Consider the following 20,452-nt stretch of genomic DNA (forward strand, 5'->3'; position numbering starts at 1 on the left):
TTGAAACTGGAAAAATTGTAATTGGACACATTTATCTGCATGTTGTCATTTGAAAAGGAATAAACAGTAGTTCACCCACTAATGGAAATGCTGTCATTTAACCCTACGGTTGTTCAGAGTCCCTATAACTTTCTTTCGTGGAACACAAAAGGTGATGTTAGGCAGAACAGCAGCATACATCACATTCACTTTCCTTGTATGATAAAAAGATGCAATGAAAGTGAATGGTGACTGAGTCTAACATACTGCCTAAAATCTCCTTTTGTGTTCCACAAAAGAAAGACATTAATATGGGTTTGTAACAGCATGAGGGAGAGTAAATTATGACAGGATATTCATTTTTTGGGTGAACTATCCCTTTAAGTTTTGGCAGATATATTTATATTTTTTGCATCTCCACCCATGTGCCTCAAACACATTACATTTTGTTTAGTTTTTTGTTTGTTTCACATAGTTTTTCATTGTCAGAAGCCTCCAAAGTTTCAGCATTTCCATCAGCTGTTAATCAGATTTCTCCTCTGACTAAGTTTTTTCTTGTTTCTCTTCTCTCTTTTTAACTGTTTCCGTTTACTTTATGTTATGTTTATTAATTTGATTATGCTAGAAACAGCTGAAAGAGGCCAAAACACCACTCCAAAAACCACACCGCAGCCTTCTGGCTACGCTTACAAGCCTGTCTTTACGACGCGCTCCTACCAGGCTTGGGCAACAAGCTCTCCTGTCAGTGTGCCTGGCCAGGCCAAGTCTGGATTTGGCTCCCTCTCCAGCTCCTCATCCAACACTCCCTCAGCCTCCCCACTGAGGTCGGTGTGGTCTGTGAACTCTGCTTCTCCTATAAAATCCATCATTGGAGGTTCACCAGCATCTTCCATCAAATCTGCCAGCGATGTTGCATCACCAATTCGATCTTACAGAACCATCTCCTCACCTATAAAGACTGTAGTTCAAGGTGCTCAATACCCAGTCCAAGCCTCCCCCACCCTTCTGTCTTCTCCAGGGAAGAATGCTCCTGATCCGGTCTCAGTTAAAGGCCTGGCAGGCCTATTAGCCAGGACCTCTCCGGTACCATCTGGAGGGAACTTGCTGGAAAGATCCTCCATTGCTATGACCCCTCCATCCTCACCCAAGTCTTCTCTGAACATGTACAGCTCAAATTTGCCCTATAAGTCTGTTGTAACATCAAACCCACCAGCAACCTGCTCGCCCATTAAAACTGTCCCAGTTTTCTCCTCTATCAGAACCAGCACTGATGCCTCTGGCTCTGCCAGATTCCTTTCATCCCTCTCCTCACCATTGAAATCCGGCTCTGCCACAACAGCAGCTGCGCTGATCAATGGAACCATTTCCCCAACCAAATATCGCTCCTCCTCACCAACAACCCATCTTACCAGCACTCTGCAGGAAAGGATTCAAGCCACAACAAATGCAGCAACAACAAGTGTGAATGCTGCCTTTGATGAAGTAGAAAAAACTTTTAATTCCTGCTCTGCTGGCTATGGCACTCTGAAGTCAATGTCTTCCACTCCCTCATCCTCTTACCAGTCTATCCGTTCCTCTGCATCCAACTCATTGTATGCCTCCCTCAGATCTCCCCCCAACTCTACCACTTCAGTCACTTCCAGCACTATAACAGTGCCTGTCTATTCCGTTATAAATGTCTTACCAGAACACCAGTTTAAAAAGCTCCCTGAAGTCTCTAAGTCAACAGCTGCTCTCCTGTCCCCCAGAAAGGCGATGCCCCAAGAGGTTAATGCCCAGACTCAGTCCTCTTTTGCCAGAACTCTGTCCCCTGTCAAAACTCCCCTGCACATGTCCCCAGGAATACTAAAATCTGCTTCCTCTTCATCCCCTCTGTCCAACAGCCAGGAGATACTGAAAGATGTGGCTGAAATGAAGGAGGACTTAATCAGAATGTCTGCCCTTTTGCAAACTGATACCAGTTCAACCTCTAAAGGTTATCAGTCTGACTTAAAAGAGCATAAAGTGGAGGATGAGGAGCCTTACAAGATTGTAGAGAAAGTCAAACAGGACCTAGTCAAAGTCAGTGAAATTCTCAGCAAGGATGTTTTGAGAGAAAGTAAGGCAAATATTAAAAACAGCAAGACACAAGATGTCCTAGAGAATTACATTAATGATAATTCTCAAAATGAATGGAGATGCCCCCCTCGATATGAAACATTAGCCCCTCAAGTCAAAACAAAACCAGTTTCTGACAGAGATTTTAACCTTGCAAAAGTTGTTGACTACCTAACCAATGACATTGGCACAAGCTCTCTTTCAAAAATAGCAGAGGCTAAACAAAGGACAGAAGAAGCAAGGAAAGAAGGAGAGGAGAAACAAAAACGTGTCCTGAAACCTGCAATGGCATTACAGGAACACAAGCTCAAAATGCCTCCAACGAATATGCGTCCTTCTCCTTCAGAGAAAGAACTTTCAAAGCTAGCTGATGCATTGTTTGGCCCTGAAATAGCACTGGACTCTCCAGATGATGTCTCACATGACCAAGACAAGAGTCCACTCTCAGACAGCGGGTTCGAGACTCGTAGTGAGAGAACCCCCTCGGCCCCCCAAAGTGCAGAAGGAATGGGGCCCAAAGGCCTCTTTCAGGAGATTCCCCCAGTCATCACTGAAACACGCACTGAGGTTGTTCATGTTATACGAAGCTATGAGCCTCCAGAGGATCATAAGGAGCCAGTATTGGAGGAGCCTAGGATGGCTAAACCTCCTCTGCGGGGTGCTGAGGCTGAGCCGCGATCACCAGTTGGGTCTATAAAGGAAAGGGTGAAAGCTTACCAAGCTAGACTCAATGCAGAGGATGATGTGATGGGCAAAGGTATGCGGGTCAAAGAGGAAACCCACATAACAACAACTACAAGAATGGTATACCACAAACCTCCCACTAAAGAGGCTGGACCTGAAAGGATGGAGGAGACCATGTCTGTACGAGACATAATGAAGGCCTTCCAGTCTGGGAAGGATCCATCCAGAGAGTTATCGGACCTGTTTGAGCACAAACGCAGCAATGAAGGGACAGAGCCTTCTCTTAGGCCTCTAGACCCAATTCCAAAAGTTGAGCGCATCATTGAGGTTCACATAGAGAAAGGCAATAAAGCTGAACCAACTGAAGTAATTATCAGAGAAACAAAAAATCACCCAGAGAAAGAAATGTACATATATCAAGGCAACAGTGGATTTAAAGAACTACAAAATAGGATGGGCAATGAGCAACATGACAACATAGAAACTGAGGAATTATTTCCTTGTTATCTGGACTCCAGGATACATACGCCTGTCTCCTTGAAGGATGATAAGGCCTTGAAATTTCTGAGTCAACAATCAGTTGAGCATCATGATGATGAGTTATCTGAAACTAGGGGAGAATCATACAAGTTTGCGGAGAAAATGACCCTCTCAGAAAAACTTGACTCTTCCCATTCAGACTCTTCCCATTCAGATGAATCTGTGATTGACAGGTCTCGTTACTATGGTGAGGGAACACAAGGTGGCTCAATTAGAGAATTTATGTTAAAGCCTGATAGGTCAAGTAGGTCATCAGAAGATGACAATTATGACAAACTCACTCTATTGCAGTATGCCTCTGATCCCGATAGTCCAAAAAAATCTATTTGGATGAGAGTTTCAGAAGATAGGCAGAGTAAAAAGAGAGAGAAGCATAAATATGAGGACAGAGTAGATAGAACTGTAAAAGAGGCTGAGAAAAAACTTAGTGAAGTCTCACAATTCTTTCGTGATAAAACTGAGAAACTGAATGATGAGCTTCAGTCCCCTGAGAAGCATCGCAGGCAAGATGCAAGAGAGACTCGTTCTGGGCCTAGCTCTACTTGCAGTAGCCCAGAGAGGTCAGTGCACAAGAATGGAGGGACTGGAGAAGACTGGAGCAGAGACAGGTTTAGGGATAAGTACGGTTCTCATGACAGAAAATGTGCCAGCCTACCAAGCAGCCCTGAAAGACGGGTTTTGCTTCAATACAGTGATGACCCAAAAAAGGGTGACTGCTCATCTGCAAGCAGTGCAAGTGAATCCTCTAAATATTTCCAACCCTCAACATCTAAGGTTAGCTTAGTCAGAATGAAATTTGAATCAGAGGCCCAGAAACAAGATAAAGGGGGTCAATGGGGTCAAACTTCAGGATTTCCAGTGAGGAAGCTGCAGGAAAGTAAACTTCCTGTTTATCAAGTTTTTGGTGGGGGGAATCTCCCTAAGTCAACAGAGTCTTCAGAAAGTGAGAGAAGCCCAAAAAAAGATGATGATGGTAGGCATAGTTACAACGTTCGAAAGGCTCAAGCCTTTGCCCAAAACCAGCAGAGCGACAGACAGAGAAATAGGTCAGATAGCTCTTCACCAAAACATCACCAAAATATGAGTAGCAAAGAACAAGTTGCAAGCGAAGACAGGAAAATATTCAAAACCTGGGAAAATCATGGCAATGGGCAACTGAAAGCCCAAAAAACAAAGCTCACCCACACCCTAGTGCATGATAAGCAAAAGGATGACTCACAAAATGAGCAACACTCATTCAGAGATGAAAACACCACAAAGGAAGAAACAACTAAAAAGATCATTTACACAGAGCTGGTTATTCAAGAAGACCCTAGTAATACTGAAAAATGCAATGGTGCTCTAAAAAAAAACTCGGAATCACAAATTCCTGTTAGGGTCTCATCTAGTTTTATAGACCATCATCAAAGTAGCACATTAAAATTAGATTCTTCCATAAAATCTCAAAGAACAGGGTCACACTTAGACAGAAGCACACAGCTACCTAGTTCTGATTCTAACAAATCACCTAGTGATGTGTCATCAGTAGTAAACTCAGATTCTAACAGACAGATTACTGATATATTGTGTAATGGTATTGATGGTAACCAAGTTGAGTATATTGAACAAGTGATCCCAGATGTCACTACAGACATTAAACCTCTCCCAGTTTATGTCAGCATTCAAGTAGGTAAACAGTATGAGAAAGAGACTGCCACTGGGCAGCTAAGCACTTACAAGAAAGTAGTAAGCCACGAGAGCCGGACAGTACATGAAACACGTGGAGCATTCTATACTGTTAAACAGAAACAGACACCATCCCCACAGGGCAGCCCTGAAGATGACACATTAGAGCAGGTGACGTTTATGGACAGTTCAGGAAAGAGTCTGGTAACACCTGAGACTCCTGTCTCTGAGGAGGTCAGCAATGACCTGAACTCCAGAACTCCTGACTCTACCATTGGGTCAATGACTGGAATGCCCAGCCCAATCCCAGAGGAGTCGGAGGAAGAAGAGCAGCCTAAGACATTCATTTTCAAGGAAATACCAGCAGATAAAGCCAAACCCAACACCCAATCATCAGAGCCTTCAAAAAGCAAACAAGACTCACCTGGAAAAAGGGCAAAAGACAAGCGCATAGCTTACATTGAGTTCCCACCACCACCACCTTTAGAGATGGAGCAAGCTAACTCTGAAAAGAGGGGGTCATGTCCTTCTTCTGAAACGGAAACAGAGATGATGGAGGTAAACCTCCAAGAGGAGCATGACAGGCATCTCCTTGCAGAGCCAGTAATCAGAGTCCAGCCTCCCTCCCCTCACCCTGCTGGAGCTGAAAACAGTGACTCTAGCGATGATGAATCTGTTTTTCAGCCTGCTCCCCTCAAAAAATACACCTTCAAAATGACTGAGGAGGGTGAGAAATGTGTCAAGCCTAGAAAACCAGAGCGAAATAGCTCACACCAGGAGTCAGGCATCAATGGCATTGTAAAAGGAGAGGAGGTAGAATGTGAACAGAATGGAAATGATCAGTCTATTACTGATTGCTCTATAGCAACAACCGCTGAATTTTCACATGATACAGATGCTACTGAGATAGATTCTCTTGATGGGTATGACCTACAAGATGAGGATGATGGGCTGAGTGACCCTAAAACATCAAGCCTGTCAAATGAGGGAAAAGCAGGTGATCGTTCTTTCAGCCAGAGTAAACTTGAAGTGATTGAAGAGGAGAGCACTCCAAATGAGGAATCAGGGGAAAAGGGAAAAACTAAAAGATCATCTGGGAAAAAATCTGAAAATGGGAAAGATCAGGAGAAAATATATTCCTTGGAGGGAAGACACCCTGATAGACAAGGTTTTACAGATAATTATTTCAAGTGCCAGCTAGAGGAGGGCATAAACACTACCTTTAAAACTGTGGCCACTGAAGGCTTGGATTTTGATCCATGGTCTGTTAAGGTAGGAGAGGAGGGAACTTCTGAGGCTAAAAACAAAGACGAAGATCCAAAGCCCTGTGCTTTGTCTGTGGATGACAAATCACAAGCCACCACGCCAGATACCACTCCAGCAAGAACCCCAACAGATGAGAGCACCCCAACTAGTGAGCCCAACCCTTTCCCCTTCCACGAGGGCAAAATGTTCGAGATGACCCGCAGTGGTGCTATTGACATGAGCAAGAGGGACTTTGTTGAAGAGAGACTTCAGTTTTTCCAGATTGGTGAGCATACAGATGGGCAGTCAGGGGACAAGGGGAAAGTGTGCAGGAGTGCGGGGGTAGTTGCCTCTCATTCAAAGGCAGGGGAAAGAGCTGTAGAGGGGAAGGTAGAGGCAACCACAGACATAACACCATCCAGATGCAGCACAGCGCAGGGCAACACTGACTGCCTGGACACAACTCCATCCGCTGACACCACCTCATGCACTGTCACAGCCTCGAAGGTCGACCCCAAATTACGCACCCCCATTAAGATGGGCATCGCTGCTTCCATTTCTATAAAGAAAGACACTGGCTCAGCTGAACTGACTGATGTTAAGCCTGAGTCCTCAGAGAGTCAGATGGCGGATTACATTAGCATGGAGTCAAAATTAACAGAGAGTCACTTTGATAACAGGTGTACTGACTCTTCCCCAACTGGCAGGAAAGATTACCCCTCAGAAAACTGCAATAACAACAATAATTTAGAGTCCTCCAATGTCCAGGCCAACTACATCCAGTGTGGTAGCGTAGTATTCAATTTGCAATCGTCTTCCGAACCCACTTTACAGAAAGCTAGTAGAATAGAGGCTCAGTTCTGTAGGGAGTCTGTTGAGAGAGCAGAGAAATCTAGCACTCAGAGTCATCAGAGCAAAGTGGTCTTAGAGAACAAACAGACCAAGTCCAGGCTCCCAGTCAAGGCAACAGGGTTCAATTTTAACAAGAACAATTCAGGAAAGCAGAAACCTAAGCAGGTTGTGAGGCCAGAGGCAAGGAAAGTGGATCCTACTCCCATAACGACTGAGCCCAAATCTAGAATTCCTGTAAAGGACGTCAAAAGGTATGATGCAGGTAACTCAGCTGTTACAGCTCAGGTAGTTCCAAGGTCAAGTAAGCCCATAGAGTCAGAAAGATCAATCAGGCCAGTAGTTCCCTCCAGGCTGCCAATCATAGACAGGGCATCTAGTGGTTCAGAGGCAGGTAGAGCCAACCTTAGTGAAGTGTGTAGGCAGTCTATTGAATTCTTAAAGAATGTTAGCGGTGAAGCAATAAGGGTGGCCGAACGACTTTCAGACGAGGATAAACAGACGCAGGGAGAGCAGTCGGAGGAGGACAGCAGCACATCACGAAGCACTTCAATATCGGACCCCTCTCAGTCCCAGCCCTCCCTCTCCGCTGGCTCCTCCCGAGGGATCACACCCACGAGGACAAAGGTCACAAGGGCAGCGGGCAGTGAGAGACGGAGGAGTAAGCGGACTGGAGGAGGGAAGGAGGGCAGTAAGAATGAAGGGGCTCGCAGGTCGCCCCCCGTCGCGGAGATCAAGCCTAGTTTGTAAAACTTTATTGAAAACTTTACTTGATCCTTAGTTGCATGAACCGTTGTGACTGATTGGATTGCCTGTGGCATTTACAGTAACTGTCATTCCTGTCATTCTCTCATCACTGTACTGTGTGACTGTACCGTACTGTATATGTCCCTGTCAGATCTCTCCCCTACCTTCTTTAGCTAATTTATCATATTGAGGGTGGTGCACTGAACAGTCTTATCTGTGCTGTGGTTGGACTGAACATTGTTAAGGAAAATATACCTGTTTCAGTGTTTGTGAGCTTCGTTAGAAAAAAATGACAATGTACTCTGCATGCTTATTCCCTCATCCCAACAATATATTTTTTGTTGTTGTTAATTATTTGTTTAAATTTTATATATATATATACTTGTAGAAAAAATTATGGTTAATGCCTGCATTGATTCTGTGGGAAATGTATTCATATACAATCAGAGCACCAACTGTTTAGCTGAAACATTGTAGTTCACTGTCTGTCTGTTCTCCCTTTCCTAGCCAAACAGTTCTATTTAAAAATGTCACTAAGTGTTTTCTCTTCAGTCTATTCCCTCTGTTAGAGAAATAACATTTTATTCATAGTTGCCTTGTTTGAAAAATCATGTTTGGCCAGAAAAGAAGGAAATCATCTGGATATTAATTTGAAATCAGTAAATAACATAAATAGAAAATTATAAATAACATAGACTAAGAAATTTTTGTTTTTTATGTTGTCACAGGTCCACAAAGTCCCTGTGAGAGAACAAACCTTCGCATGGCTATTGTGGCTGATCACCTGGGACTGAGCTGGACAGGTGAGACTCACTTTGCCCCATAAGTGAAATCAGAAGTTTCATTTTAAAGCCCTATTTCCCAGGCAATTATTATTGATTATAGCCCTCCTGAAACATCAAACATGAATGTCAAATGATAATTTGATCACAATTAATAGTCAATGGAAATGTATCATCACGTGGTGATGGCGTAGTGGGCTAAAGCACATAACGGGTAATCAGTTATTGCTGGTTGCTGGTTTGAGCCCCACAGCCACCATAATTGTGTCCTTGAGCAAGGCACTTAACTCCAGGTTGCTCCGGGGGGAATGTCCCTGTAATAAGGGCACTGTAAGTCGCTTTGGATAAAAGCATCTGCCAAATGCATAAATGTAAATGTAAATTTTCAACACATGTACAGAAAAGGTATTTTGGCAGCTGTGGCACCATCTTGGGCATATGCTTGGTATTGCAGTCCAATGTTGCATTTGTGTGCATTTCTTTTTTTTATTTTTTTAAGTCTGCATTGTTCTTCACAGCACAGTGGTTCTAAATTTTTTCGGGTCACACCCCCCCTTGGAATCAAGAAAAAAGTGAAAGTGAATGAGTTTTGAGGATGGGTCAGTCTTCCGCACCCTCCCTACGGGGCGCACCTCACACTTTGAGAACCACTGTCACAGCAGACAACACACAAAGATTGACTGTACATCCCTAATCATCTGAGTCTGGATTTATTTTCATATGCTGTAACTTATTTAAAGCTCAGAAGCATCAGCCTTCTGCAAACTTAGAACACAGCAGAATGATGGAAGGATAATATAGTGTTTGTTGCTTTTCTGATTTTTTGTCTGATATGTCCTTTCCCTTTTCTTTCCTTACTAGACAGCTGTGCAGAGATAATTGTGTTAATAATGGTATCTGTTTTACTGTTCTATAGAGCTTGCTCGGGAGATGAATTTTTCTGTGGATGAGATAAACCACATTCGCACAGAGAACCCAAACTCTCTCACAGCCCAGAGCTTTATGCTCCTCAAGAAATGGGTCAGTCGGGATGGGAAAAACGCCACGAGTGAGAATCATTTTCTATCTATCTTTCTTACCCTGTCTTTTTCATTCAATTTTTAATTTTGCTCTTTTACGTTGATTCTGATGTTATGATGATTGCTTTTTGCTTTTATTATAATGAAGTTATAACTTTTGTTCTTAGCGGATGCACTGACGGCAGTCTTGACTAAAGTGAACCGGATGGATATTGTGACACTCCTGGAAGGGCCCATATTTGACTATGGTAACATTTCAGGCACCAGAAGTTTTGCAGATGATAGCGCTGTGTGCCAGGAAAAGGCGGATGGTAAAGTTTAGCCCCATCTAGCTGAACCCACCACACCCCCCCCACCCCAAACTCACCCCTCCTCCCTCATTCCTTATTTTATTGTTACCTTTGTTTTTCCTCTACAACCTCCCTGTGCAGTCTGGTACATTTCAATATTAGAGGGGCCACCAATAGCTAAATTTTTTGTATTCTAAGTATACAATCTGACATTGCCCACATTTATATATCAGGTCACATCCTTTTAAATGTCTCGATTACACACAGAGTGTGTCTCTGATTTTAAAGATTTTATGTACTCAGAGACTTTTAATTTCTTTTACCCCCTTCCCTCCCTTCCAACACCATATGCATGGACTTGGTTTGAAAATGCATGTATATGGTCATGTGATGTGAAGCAATCACAGCATGATGCTTTGCCTCAACAAATGTAGGAAGGGCCGCTCTGAACGGTATTTTCCTGTTAACCCTGTACATGCTCTTATTATGGTTTTATTGAAGGCCCTATATTGCCATTGGAACATGAAACAAACAGTTCTCAGCCATCAAAGTATTACATTTTTTTTTTTTTTTTTTTTGAAAGGACAGGAAGTAGCTAGCATTACTTCTAATGAAGATGCATGTTATTACCAAGTTTTTCTTCCTTAAAGGTACTGTAAGCAATTATTTTTTTCCTTCTCCCTGAAAGATATCACTGAAATAAGTGTCCTGAGATATCGCACCGGTGTCTGTGACAGCACTAGGCTGTGTAAACAACAAACATAAATATGACCGCAGACACATTCTTTGATTGCATGTTCTCATAGTGTAGTAGTCAAAGCGTTAATTTCAGGTTTAATGTCATATTCAGATTCATAACAGTTGTCATCTGGGGGCAGTATTTTGCTAATGTTGTGTTTGACAACTATGAGAAGACACACTGCTGCTCTATTCTGTTGACCGTGTCAATGTTATCTTTGGTGGGCTCTGTTTTGGAAAGAGGGGACGTGTCTAATGTAATGGCTCAATCTCATGGAAGTTCAAGAATGGCTAAAATCACTTACAGCACCTTTAAGCTGTTTTTATGTTAGTTGATAGGAGTGTTAGAAATCAGACCTTTATTATGTAGTGGACCACAGCGCATGGCCTCAGCTAAAAGACTCCACTGTCCTCTGCCTCTCAAGCTGTTGATCTGTTTCCTCCATCTATCCTTCTCTCCTCTCCTTCCCTGCACTGGAGCAAGGGATAAAGAAGGAGGGGGGGGAAGAAGAGAAAGAAGGAGATCATCCTTCTCTCTGCAGTCTCCTCCTCCTGACAGTCTTCTGTGCCTCCTTGTCCGCCTGGCCTACTGCAAAGAAATGAATTGTTCTCTCCTCTCCTCCAGTACAATCCCTCATTTCCACCCTCAGTCACCACTCTGTCCATCATGCACCCCTCCCAGATTACCCCTCATTCGTTCATTCATTCATCTTATTCAAGCATTCATTGGCATGCCATTCTAATTTGCATGTTATTTTTTGTTTTGCTCTGTCACTTCCTGTGCTGCCCCACACTCCCTATTTCCTAAATGCTCCAACACAACACCTCCTGTATCTCTTCCTGCATCATATTTGTCCTCAGCACAACCCTCTACTGATGTGACCCAAGATTGTTCACCCACCACTCAGCAAATCCCTCCTCCATCAGCCTCCTTCACTCCCAAACTCCCAAACTCCATGTCCGCATCTACCTTGCCATCCAATTCTCTTATCAGGTCTTCCCTCTCTCCTTCTTCCTCTCTCAGCATGTCATGTCCTATTTTTGCATGTAGAATTTGTCTCTCCCCCTCACCCTGCTCTTCTCCTCTCCCTCTTTTCTCTCCCTGCGTATCACATAGCCTGAGTCCTGCCCTGTCCTCCCTTCTGCCCACACTCTTGCCCCCTTGTGCATGCTGTCACTGTTCCTGCGTGCCTTCAGGACCCCCCCTTCACCATGCCATTCCTCCCTCTCAACTCCTCCACTGTTGAACTCTTCTTTTGAACACACACCATGATATATATTTTGATTTAGCCAGATTTTGAATCTTACCATATAAGCATACACATATCATGATAACTTTGAAACTAGCATGATATAGATCCTATTTGCACTTAAAGGAATAGTTCACTCAAAAATGAAAATTCTCTCATCATTTACTGACCCTCATGCTATACCAGATGTGTATGACTTTCTTTCTTCTGCAGAACACAAACAAAGATTTTTAAAAGAATATCTCAGCTCAGCAGATTTTTTCACTTGTTTTGACAATAAAAAGTTAATAAGAAAATAAAATCTGTACAGTTAAAAAAAAAAAAAAAGCCAGTACAGTAAGACAAAATACACATATATTACAAAATAATTATCTGAAACCCACCCCCCACCCCCTAAACACCTTATGCAGTAGTGTTGCTTATAAAACATGGTAAATCTATCTTGTTTTAAAGATTTTTAGTTTTACATGAAAATAATAAAAAAATTATCATCAAAAATAAGATTTTTGCAGTACACCTTTGCCCTAATTTTAATGATCTTACTAGAGATTATTTTTTTATTTTTTTTATCATCTAATGTGGATTTTCTTGATAGAAAAAATAATAATTGTGTTTGATAACAGGTGTATGTAATAGGGCTAGAAATAGCATTTTAGCTTAAAATAAAGCTAAGTGTTCACATGTCAATTACACAAGGTTAACTATTTTTGATGCTCCAAAATGACAAACAACGACATCATCCTCTGATCATATAACACCATATCAACCTTTTCACTTATTGTTATAAGAATGGTCAAATGGTCTCTGTCTGCTCATATGAATGTAAAACATCATAAGAAAGTGTTTCATGGCTGTTCAAACACTCCTTGGGTAGCATCATTTAAACTGAGGTTTTCCAAATAAGCAGACTAAAAAATTAATGAAACAAATAACAATAAAATGCAAAGTAATCTCTTCAGTAATCAAAATACTTTTTAAATGTAACTGTGTTCTGATTACCAACAATTTAAATTGTACCTGTAGTGGAAAACAGTTACTAATATTTTGTATTTTAAATACGTAATCCCATTACATGTATTCCGTTACTCCCCAACCCTGAAGACATCATAAGGCTCCAGTAGTTTAAGCAATGTCTTATTAAGCAATACAGTTGGTTTTGGGTGAGAAATGACTAAAATGTAACTCCTTTTTCACTTTTTCACTATAAATCTTGACAGCAGTCTCCTTGGCGATCATGATTTCAAGCTTGATAACACTTCCAAAGTTCTGTGCATGCGTCAAGCACCATTAAGTGTGATCGAGCTTGAAATCATGATCATGCCTAGATACTGCAATGGAGATGTACAGTAAAAAATGAGTTATATTATGGTCTGTTCTCAACCAAAACCAATTGGATCTCTTCAGAAGACATGAACTGAGAGAATTTTCATTTTTGGGTGAACTATTCCTTTAATGTTATGGTCTGTTGTCTTGCATAACTCTCATATGCACACAACAAACACACACTTTGGCTTTAAATACTAAGTCCAGATATATGCAATACACAGTAACATGAATGCAGACCCAAATATACTAGCCTTGTTAAGTTACAAAATGCATCAAAAAGCAATTCAGAATGCAACGCATGAAATCAAGCTTGTGTAGCTAAAATGTTTTTTTCAAATACAGTACTTGCATACACTATGTTTGAAGCCTAAGTTTGATCATAATTGGTGATGATCTGGGGGTGCTTCAACAAGGCTGGAATTGGGCAGATTTGTCTTTGTGAAGGACGCATGAATCAAGCCACGAACAAGGTTATCCTGGAAGAAAACTTGCTTCCTTCTGCTCTGACAATGTTCCCCAACTATGAGGATTGGTTTTTCCAGCAGGACAATGCTTCATGACACACAGCCAGGTCAATCAAGGTGTGAATGGAGGACTACCGGATCAAGACCTTGTCATGGCCAGCCCAATCACCAGATCTGAACCCCATTGAAAATCTCTGGAATGTGATCAAGAGGAAGATGGATGGCCACAAGCCATCAAACAATGCCGAGCTGATTGAATTTTTGCTCCAGGAGTGGCATAAAATCACCCAACAGCAATGTGAATGGTTGGTAGAGAACATAGCAAGACGCATGAAAGCTGTGATTGAAAATCAGGGTTATTCCACCAAATATTGATTTCTGAACTCTTCCTAAGTTTAAACATGAGTATTGTGTTGTTTAAAAAATGAATGTGAACTTGTTTTCTTTGCATTAATCGAGGTCTGAAATCACTGCATCTTTTTTGTTATTTGTCCAGTTGTCATTTCCTGCTAATAAATGCTCTAAATGACAATATTTTTATTTGGAATTTGAGCGAAATGCTGTTAGCACTTTATAGAATAAAATAAAAATGTTCAATTTACTCAAACACATACCTATAAATAGTAAATCCAGAGAAACTGATAATTTTGCAGTGGTCTCTTAATTTTTTCCAGAGCTGTATATGAGTGATTTCCCCATGCAGTGAGCTAAAACAGCAATTAGCAAAGAGCCACCAAATTGCAGTATCTAACTTTGGCTTAACTAACAAATGTACAAAATTAGGCTTCAAACATAGTGTATGCAAGTACTGTATTTGAAAAAAACATTTTAGCTACACAAGCTTGATTTCATGCGTTGCATTCTGAATTGCTTTTTGATGCATTTTGTAACTTAACAAGGCTAGTATATTTGGGTCTGCATTCATGTTACTGTGTATTGCATATATCTGGCCTTAGTATTTAAAGCCAAAGTGTGTGTTTGTTGTGTGTATATGAGAGTTATGCGAGACAACAGACCATAACATTAAAGGAATAGTTCACCCAAAAATGAAAGTTCTTTCAGTTCATGTCTTCTGAAGAGATCCAGTTGGTTTTGGTTGAGAACAGACCATAATATAACTCATTTTTTACTGTACATCTCCATTGCAGTATCTAGGCATGATCATGATTTCAAGCTCGATCACACTTAATGGTGCTTGACGCATGCGCAGAACTTAGGAAGTGTTATCAAGTTTGAAATCATGATCGCCAAGGAGACTGCTGTCAAGATTTTACAAGAACTTGTTTTCTTTGCAGTAATCGAGGTCTGAAATCACTGCATCTTTTTTGTTATTTGTCCAGTTGTCATTTCCTGCTAATAAATGCTCTAAATTACAATATTTTTATTTGGAATTTGAACGAAATGCTGTTGGTACTTTATAGAATAAAATAAAAATGTTCATTTTACTCAACACATACCTATAAATAGTAAATCCAGAGAAACTGATAATTTTGCAGTGGTCTCTTAATTTTTTCCAGAGCTGTATATAAACACACATGTGAACACAGCTTTTTCACTATGAGGAGAATACACATGCACATACACTGATAACCCCTCAGTTTCTGGATGTTTTAATCTGTTCCATTGTCATTGTGCATTAACTGTGTGCCTGTACGGTCGGTGTGTTGGCTCTGAGTGTCTGCTTAAGCTCTGTGAAATGCTGAGGTTTTGTTGGTATTGATTTTGCTCTTTGAGGTGGGCCTAGGTGCTTGTCTATGTGTTTAAGCATGCATACATGTGTGTCTGTGTGTGTGATTGTAATTGGGTCCTGTCATGTCCATCCATCTGTGTATGTCATCTCACCCAGGTGACCAGAACATCCTGGCTCAACTGCAGTCAACCACCAACCCCACCCCCACCACACCCCTTAACTATCCCTCTATGTCTGATGACCTCGAACCCATCTTAGACCTGCCTTTTGACCCTCCCCCTTACTGCCCTTCCTGGGGGCTAGAGCGGTACAACAAGGAAGAATCTGTCACAATCACCCCATCCAGACCCTGTGACCTGCCCCTGTCGCAACCCATAAATAACCTTCATACACACTCTGAAACATTTGTAGAAATACACACATACTCTGAGACCTATACTCACCCACACACACTCTCTGAGATTTTCTCTGATTCTCTCTCACACTCTCAGCTCCTTCGCAACAACCAAAAACATGCAACACAACTCTCAACTGATATGCATAAACCTGACATGCAAACACTTGCCGAGGTTTATCCACTGCCCCTTTCTCCACCAAACACCGCTGAACCTCTTCTTAAACCCTCAGCCCCTATGTCTTCCTCAAACACAGACCCACCCTCTCTACTCGAGCAGGACCACCCAATACAGGGCTACCAGGGGTCTCAAGACAAGGAACGGAGAGAAGAAAATGAGGTTGAGAAAGAGAAAATAGAATCTTTTCACTCCCAACAGAACTCATCCCTCACAATGGAACAGAGTGACCGAACACACATGGAAAAAGAGGAGTGCAAAAACCCATCATCATCATTACTACCATTACCATTAGAAGAACCTGAGGTTAATATGAGAGGACAGGAGAGAACGATCCTGAAAAATATTCAAGGTCATGATAAGTCTAACCCTACTTTGCGACCCTGGACAGAGGTTCTAAGGGAGTCTGGATCAGGAGGAGAGGATGAGGAGGAAGGCGAGAAGATACAGGAGCGACTGGAGGTGTCAGGAGAGAGTGAAAAGGAAGTGATTGAGGAGATAACTAAGAAAAAAGGGAGAGAGATAGTGAGAGGTGTTGAACATATTCAAGAGTCTGAGATGTGCTCGTTCTCCACAGGCTGGCTCACCGAGACCACCAACATTAATGTGGAACTGCCCACTTCAGGGCAGAGTCTCAGCTCAGAACACATGGACAGACAGGACAACAGGTACTTGACTTTAAGGCACTCATAAAACATCTTTGTAGAGCAATGAAGAAAGTTTATTGTAGTGAAGATACTTGCATTAAACCAATCAAAGTTTGAAGGAATAGTTCAAAATGATGATATCTCCATACAACGACAACATACAGTGACCTGGGACTGTCAAGCACCAAAAAGGCAAAAATGCATCATAAAAGTAGTACATATGAGTTTTCTGAAGCCAAAAGGGTCTGCATGGGCATTGAGTTGAAGCCTGAATCCGGCCCATACCCGAAAACGTGTGATCCGACCCAGCCAGAACTGTACCATCAAATTTTACAAACGAACCCGAGATTGCTCTCTCTCTCTCTTTAAAATTTCTTCTTAAGCAAGGAAATTTGTTACACTAGGCCATATTTTATTTAAGCACCGTAGGCGTAACAGTATAGTAGCAGTGAACATACACATTAAGCACGGTGACCCCTCAGCACTCCAGTGCAAAAGGGAAAAAACACTGGCTTGCTGTTTATCAAGTGCTGAATCTTTGCTTGGTGAAGAACAATCTGGAACCATGTGTAACAGTTTAGCAGTCACATGAAGTCTTCTTTGCAACCTGAAATTCTTCACAATGTTGAATTTTTGTGACACCTGCAATAACTATCATTTAAAAAAGTTAGATGCAACGAATGAAACAGAACACAGAGGTGTCTCGATGCTTTTTTTACACAAAGTTCTTGACACAAAGTCTAAAAATGTGTCGGTTCTGAATGAAATGCTGCAAAAAAGAGCATTTACATAGAGAAAACAATTGGAAAACAGTGCAGACACATGCAAAAACATGTTTACTGTGAACAGCCTCTAACTCGTCTGTTTGCACGTATCTGTGGGTGAAAGTGTCTGCTTGAAATAAGTTATAATATTATGAATTATATAACCATTGCCTATTATGTTAAATATATATTTTATATTATCAAAATATTTATAAGAATAATTTATTTTTTCAGAAATAACAAACCCAAACTCCAAAAGTTATACTTGTAAAACTAAGTCAAACTGCCTTTGCTCTCGTATCTTGTTTATACTCCTGTGCTGCAAATGGTCAAATGACACGTAAGAAGCAGTGATGTTCCGCATTAATGACATCAATCCTTGTGTGATGCATCTTCATCCGGCATATTTAAGGACAGTATATGTGAACAGGAATGATAACATCTCCTTTTTGTGTTCAGTGAAAGAAAGAAAGACATGCGGGTTTGTAATGATATGAGTGTTAGTAAATGATCACAATAAAAAAAAAAATTCTGTGAGCTTTTTAAACTGATTTAACAAAATGTCTACTTTAAATGATCTACATGTTAGTTTTTGATGAATTCTCAGCCAGTATCATTGAAAATTTTTGATTTGTTTTCAACTAATGATTTTTGTCCAAGGAGACATTATTATTTTTCCAATTTAAACCCTCTTTCAGTCAAGAGAACTCTAGCGACTCTGTGACATCATCATCTAGAGGGGATTTGGGAAGACCTCGACAAAATATTGAGCACACCGACGCCCCACAGCTAAGCACTATGCCCCACAGCTCAGCGTCTCAGGAACCAGCCAATAGAGTAAAGACAAAGGCGGGCAAACAAGAGGGAGCTCTGATTGCTGAGCACAAAGTCCAGGTGAGATAATCAGTGGATTACCAGCAGATAATATGTGATTAGATGATGCTGCTCTCTTTGCCTCAGCTGATATCTATGTTTTGAATTTAATCTTTATCTTTGTTACCATGAAATATGATACTTGTTGGTTTTCTCATTCACATTAATTTACTCTTATAAGATTTATGTACTCCGCTAGAGTGAACACACTGACCATATACACAAATTAAACAAGAGAGAACTGAAAAAACACATCCAAACACACATATTAAGATGTACTTTATATGCATCCATTAGCAGCGTTCATCAACAGAAAGCGGCCTGGAAGAAGAGCGCACAGTCACCACCAAAGTATTCCGTAGACGTCTCATTCTCAAGGTACCTGCCAGCTAAACCGCAGGGCTGTCAGGTGTAGATCTCTACAAGGGATATTGGTCAAGGTCTGATTTTAGTGGACTTAGTTTGAATGTGTGCCACTGGTGGACTTAATCTGATTCATCCAGTCAAAACATACAGTGTGATCAGATCTTTGGTTACGTGTCTGTTCCAACACTTAGTTCTTGCTGTGTGTTGGTATCTTTGTTCTTATTGTACTTACAGGTGTTTGGTTTAGGTTTTTAATCTTTTTGGTAATCTGGTCTTCAGCTTTAGAAGCTTTAAAGGTGATGTGTGTAAGTTTTTGCAATGTAGAAATTATTTATCTTATCCCAGCTTAATATGCAGATAATATGCAGTTTAGTTAAGAAATATTGCTGTTTGTTTGAGCAACCCGACCAGCCCAACATAGCATAATTAGCACAACCAATAAAGTGAGAAATTACACACTTCATCTTTAATGTGTGTGTGTGTGTGTGTGTGTGTGTGTGAGAGAGAGAGAGTAATTAAAGGTGCTTGATTTATCAATGTACATAGAAGAGTGTGTTTATACTAACTAACTGCTTTGTGTGATCTCATAAGATGGTGATGCAGGGCATGGTTGTGTGTTGGCTCAAATTTAAAGTTCCAGCTTTGCTTGCAGGTTCAGATGGCTGCTTTGGGTGTGTGAGAACATGCTTTTAGGTGTGGTATGCTGCTTTTGAAGGTGTGCTGGATGTTTGTGTATGTCCGCATAGTGAACTAATGGCTCTCTGGCTTTAGGGAGAGGAGGCACGAAACATTCCTGGCGAGTCAGTTTCAGAGGAACAGTTTATTGATGAAGATGGAAACATCATCACCAGAAAAGTAACTCTGTTGTTCCTTATATGTTTCTTTTTCAGAATCTCTCCAATTCTCTTTGATCTTTTTCTGATATAAAATATTTTTACTCCCTTAACTTGCTTGCAATTTCTTAGCCTTGTCATCTTCAGAGCTGATTTAGAGACACTGAGACAAAAAGATGAAAGAGTTAAAGAAACTAGATTTGTATTTTTTCTGATGTAAATACCAGTTTTTGCAAGGCAGGAAAAGACTAGTGTTCAAGTTTTGGGTATGCTTTGGTCCTGCAGAAATGAAATGCTGCATTAGAGCCGCTTTGAAATTGTCATAACATTTAAGCTCATCGTTTTGAATCAACACATGATGCGACATCATCTTTGCAGTGCAATTTTGGTTATAGATACTTAAAGAGATACAATTACAAAACCAATCACAGTACAGTTTGCAAATTGCACTATGACATCGTTGCTGTTAGTTATATTTTGAATATTTAGAGCAAACCCCTAACCAGAATGTTTAAGCAATATCAGTACAGTACTGCCTTGCAATCGCTGTAATAATATGTCTCTCTTGCAGCTGGACCATTCTCTTTCTTTCCTTGTCTCTCTTGCAGCTTACTTCTTTGTAATCATTACTTCAGTGACCTTTCTCTTTCTTTCCTTACATGCCTCATGTTGTCCAATGACAAGCATTGATGTGGCCTTTGACATTCAATACTCACCTACAGGTCATTCGAAAAGTGATTTGCCGTGTGGACACACCTACTCCAGAAAACCAGGGCTTGGGAAATGGCACAGGGTCTCAGGGACACCCTGATTGCCCTCTCAGGGCTGCCACTCTGGGGAAGAGCCACGGCCCCCTTGTCCCTGACATCCAAACCCACCCCGCTCCACATGCTGAGGTTTGCACAGTCTGTGTGAAGTGTTGTTTTTTCACACACAGAAGTCATAACATTCTGTTACAGTAACAGTTTTGTTATCATCTTAAGATTAAATTAGGGTAGATCAAACCTATCATTAGTGGTACTTGCAAAGGCA

At 41.2% G+C, this 20,452-nt stretch overlaps 1 protein-coding gene across 1 annotated transcript in view; it reads left to right on the top strand.

The window, feature by feature from the left end:
• The window catches only part of LOC127454735 (ankyrin-3-like), a 110,404-nt gene that overhangs the window by 86,561 nt on the left and 3,391 nt on the right, over nt 1-20,452 (top strand). Inside the window, exons 37-45 of the mRNA XM_051722106.1 lie at nt 605-7,801; nt 8,535-8,609; nt 9,505-9,636; nt 9,775-9,918; nt 15,522-16,605; nt 18,047-18,242; nt 18,519-18,599; nt 19,359-19,442; nt 20,143-20,316. Of these exons, the coding sequence (XP_051578066.1) occupies nt 605-7,801; nt 8,535-8,609; nt 9,505-9,636; nt 9,775-9,918; nt 15,522-16,605; nt 18,047-18,242; nt 18,519-18,599; nt 19,359-19,442; nt 20,143-20,316 (9,167 nt within the window). The remainder of the gene's footprint in view (nt 1-604; nt 7,802-8,534; nt 8,610-9,504; nt 9,637-9,774; nt 9,919-15,521; nt 16,606-18,046; nt 18,243-18,518; nt 18,600-19,358; nt 19,443-20,142; nt 20,317-20,452) is intronic.

The sequence above is a fragment of the Myxocyprinus asiaticus genome, chromosome 17, assembly GCF_019703515.2.
Source record: "Myxocyprinus asiaticus isolate MX2 ecotype Aquarium Trade chromosome 17, UBuf_Myxa_2, whole genome shotgun sequence".
NCBI classification, from domain to species: domain Eukaryota; kingdom Metazoa; phylum Chordata; class Actinopteri; order Cypriniformes; family Catostomidae; genus Myxocyprinus; species Myxocyprinus asiaticus.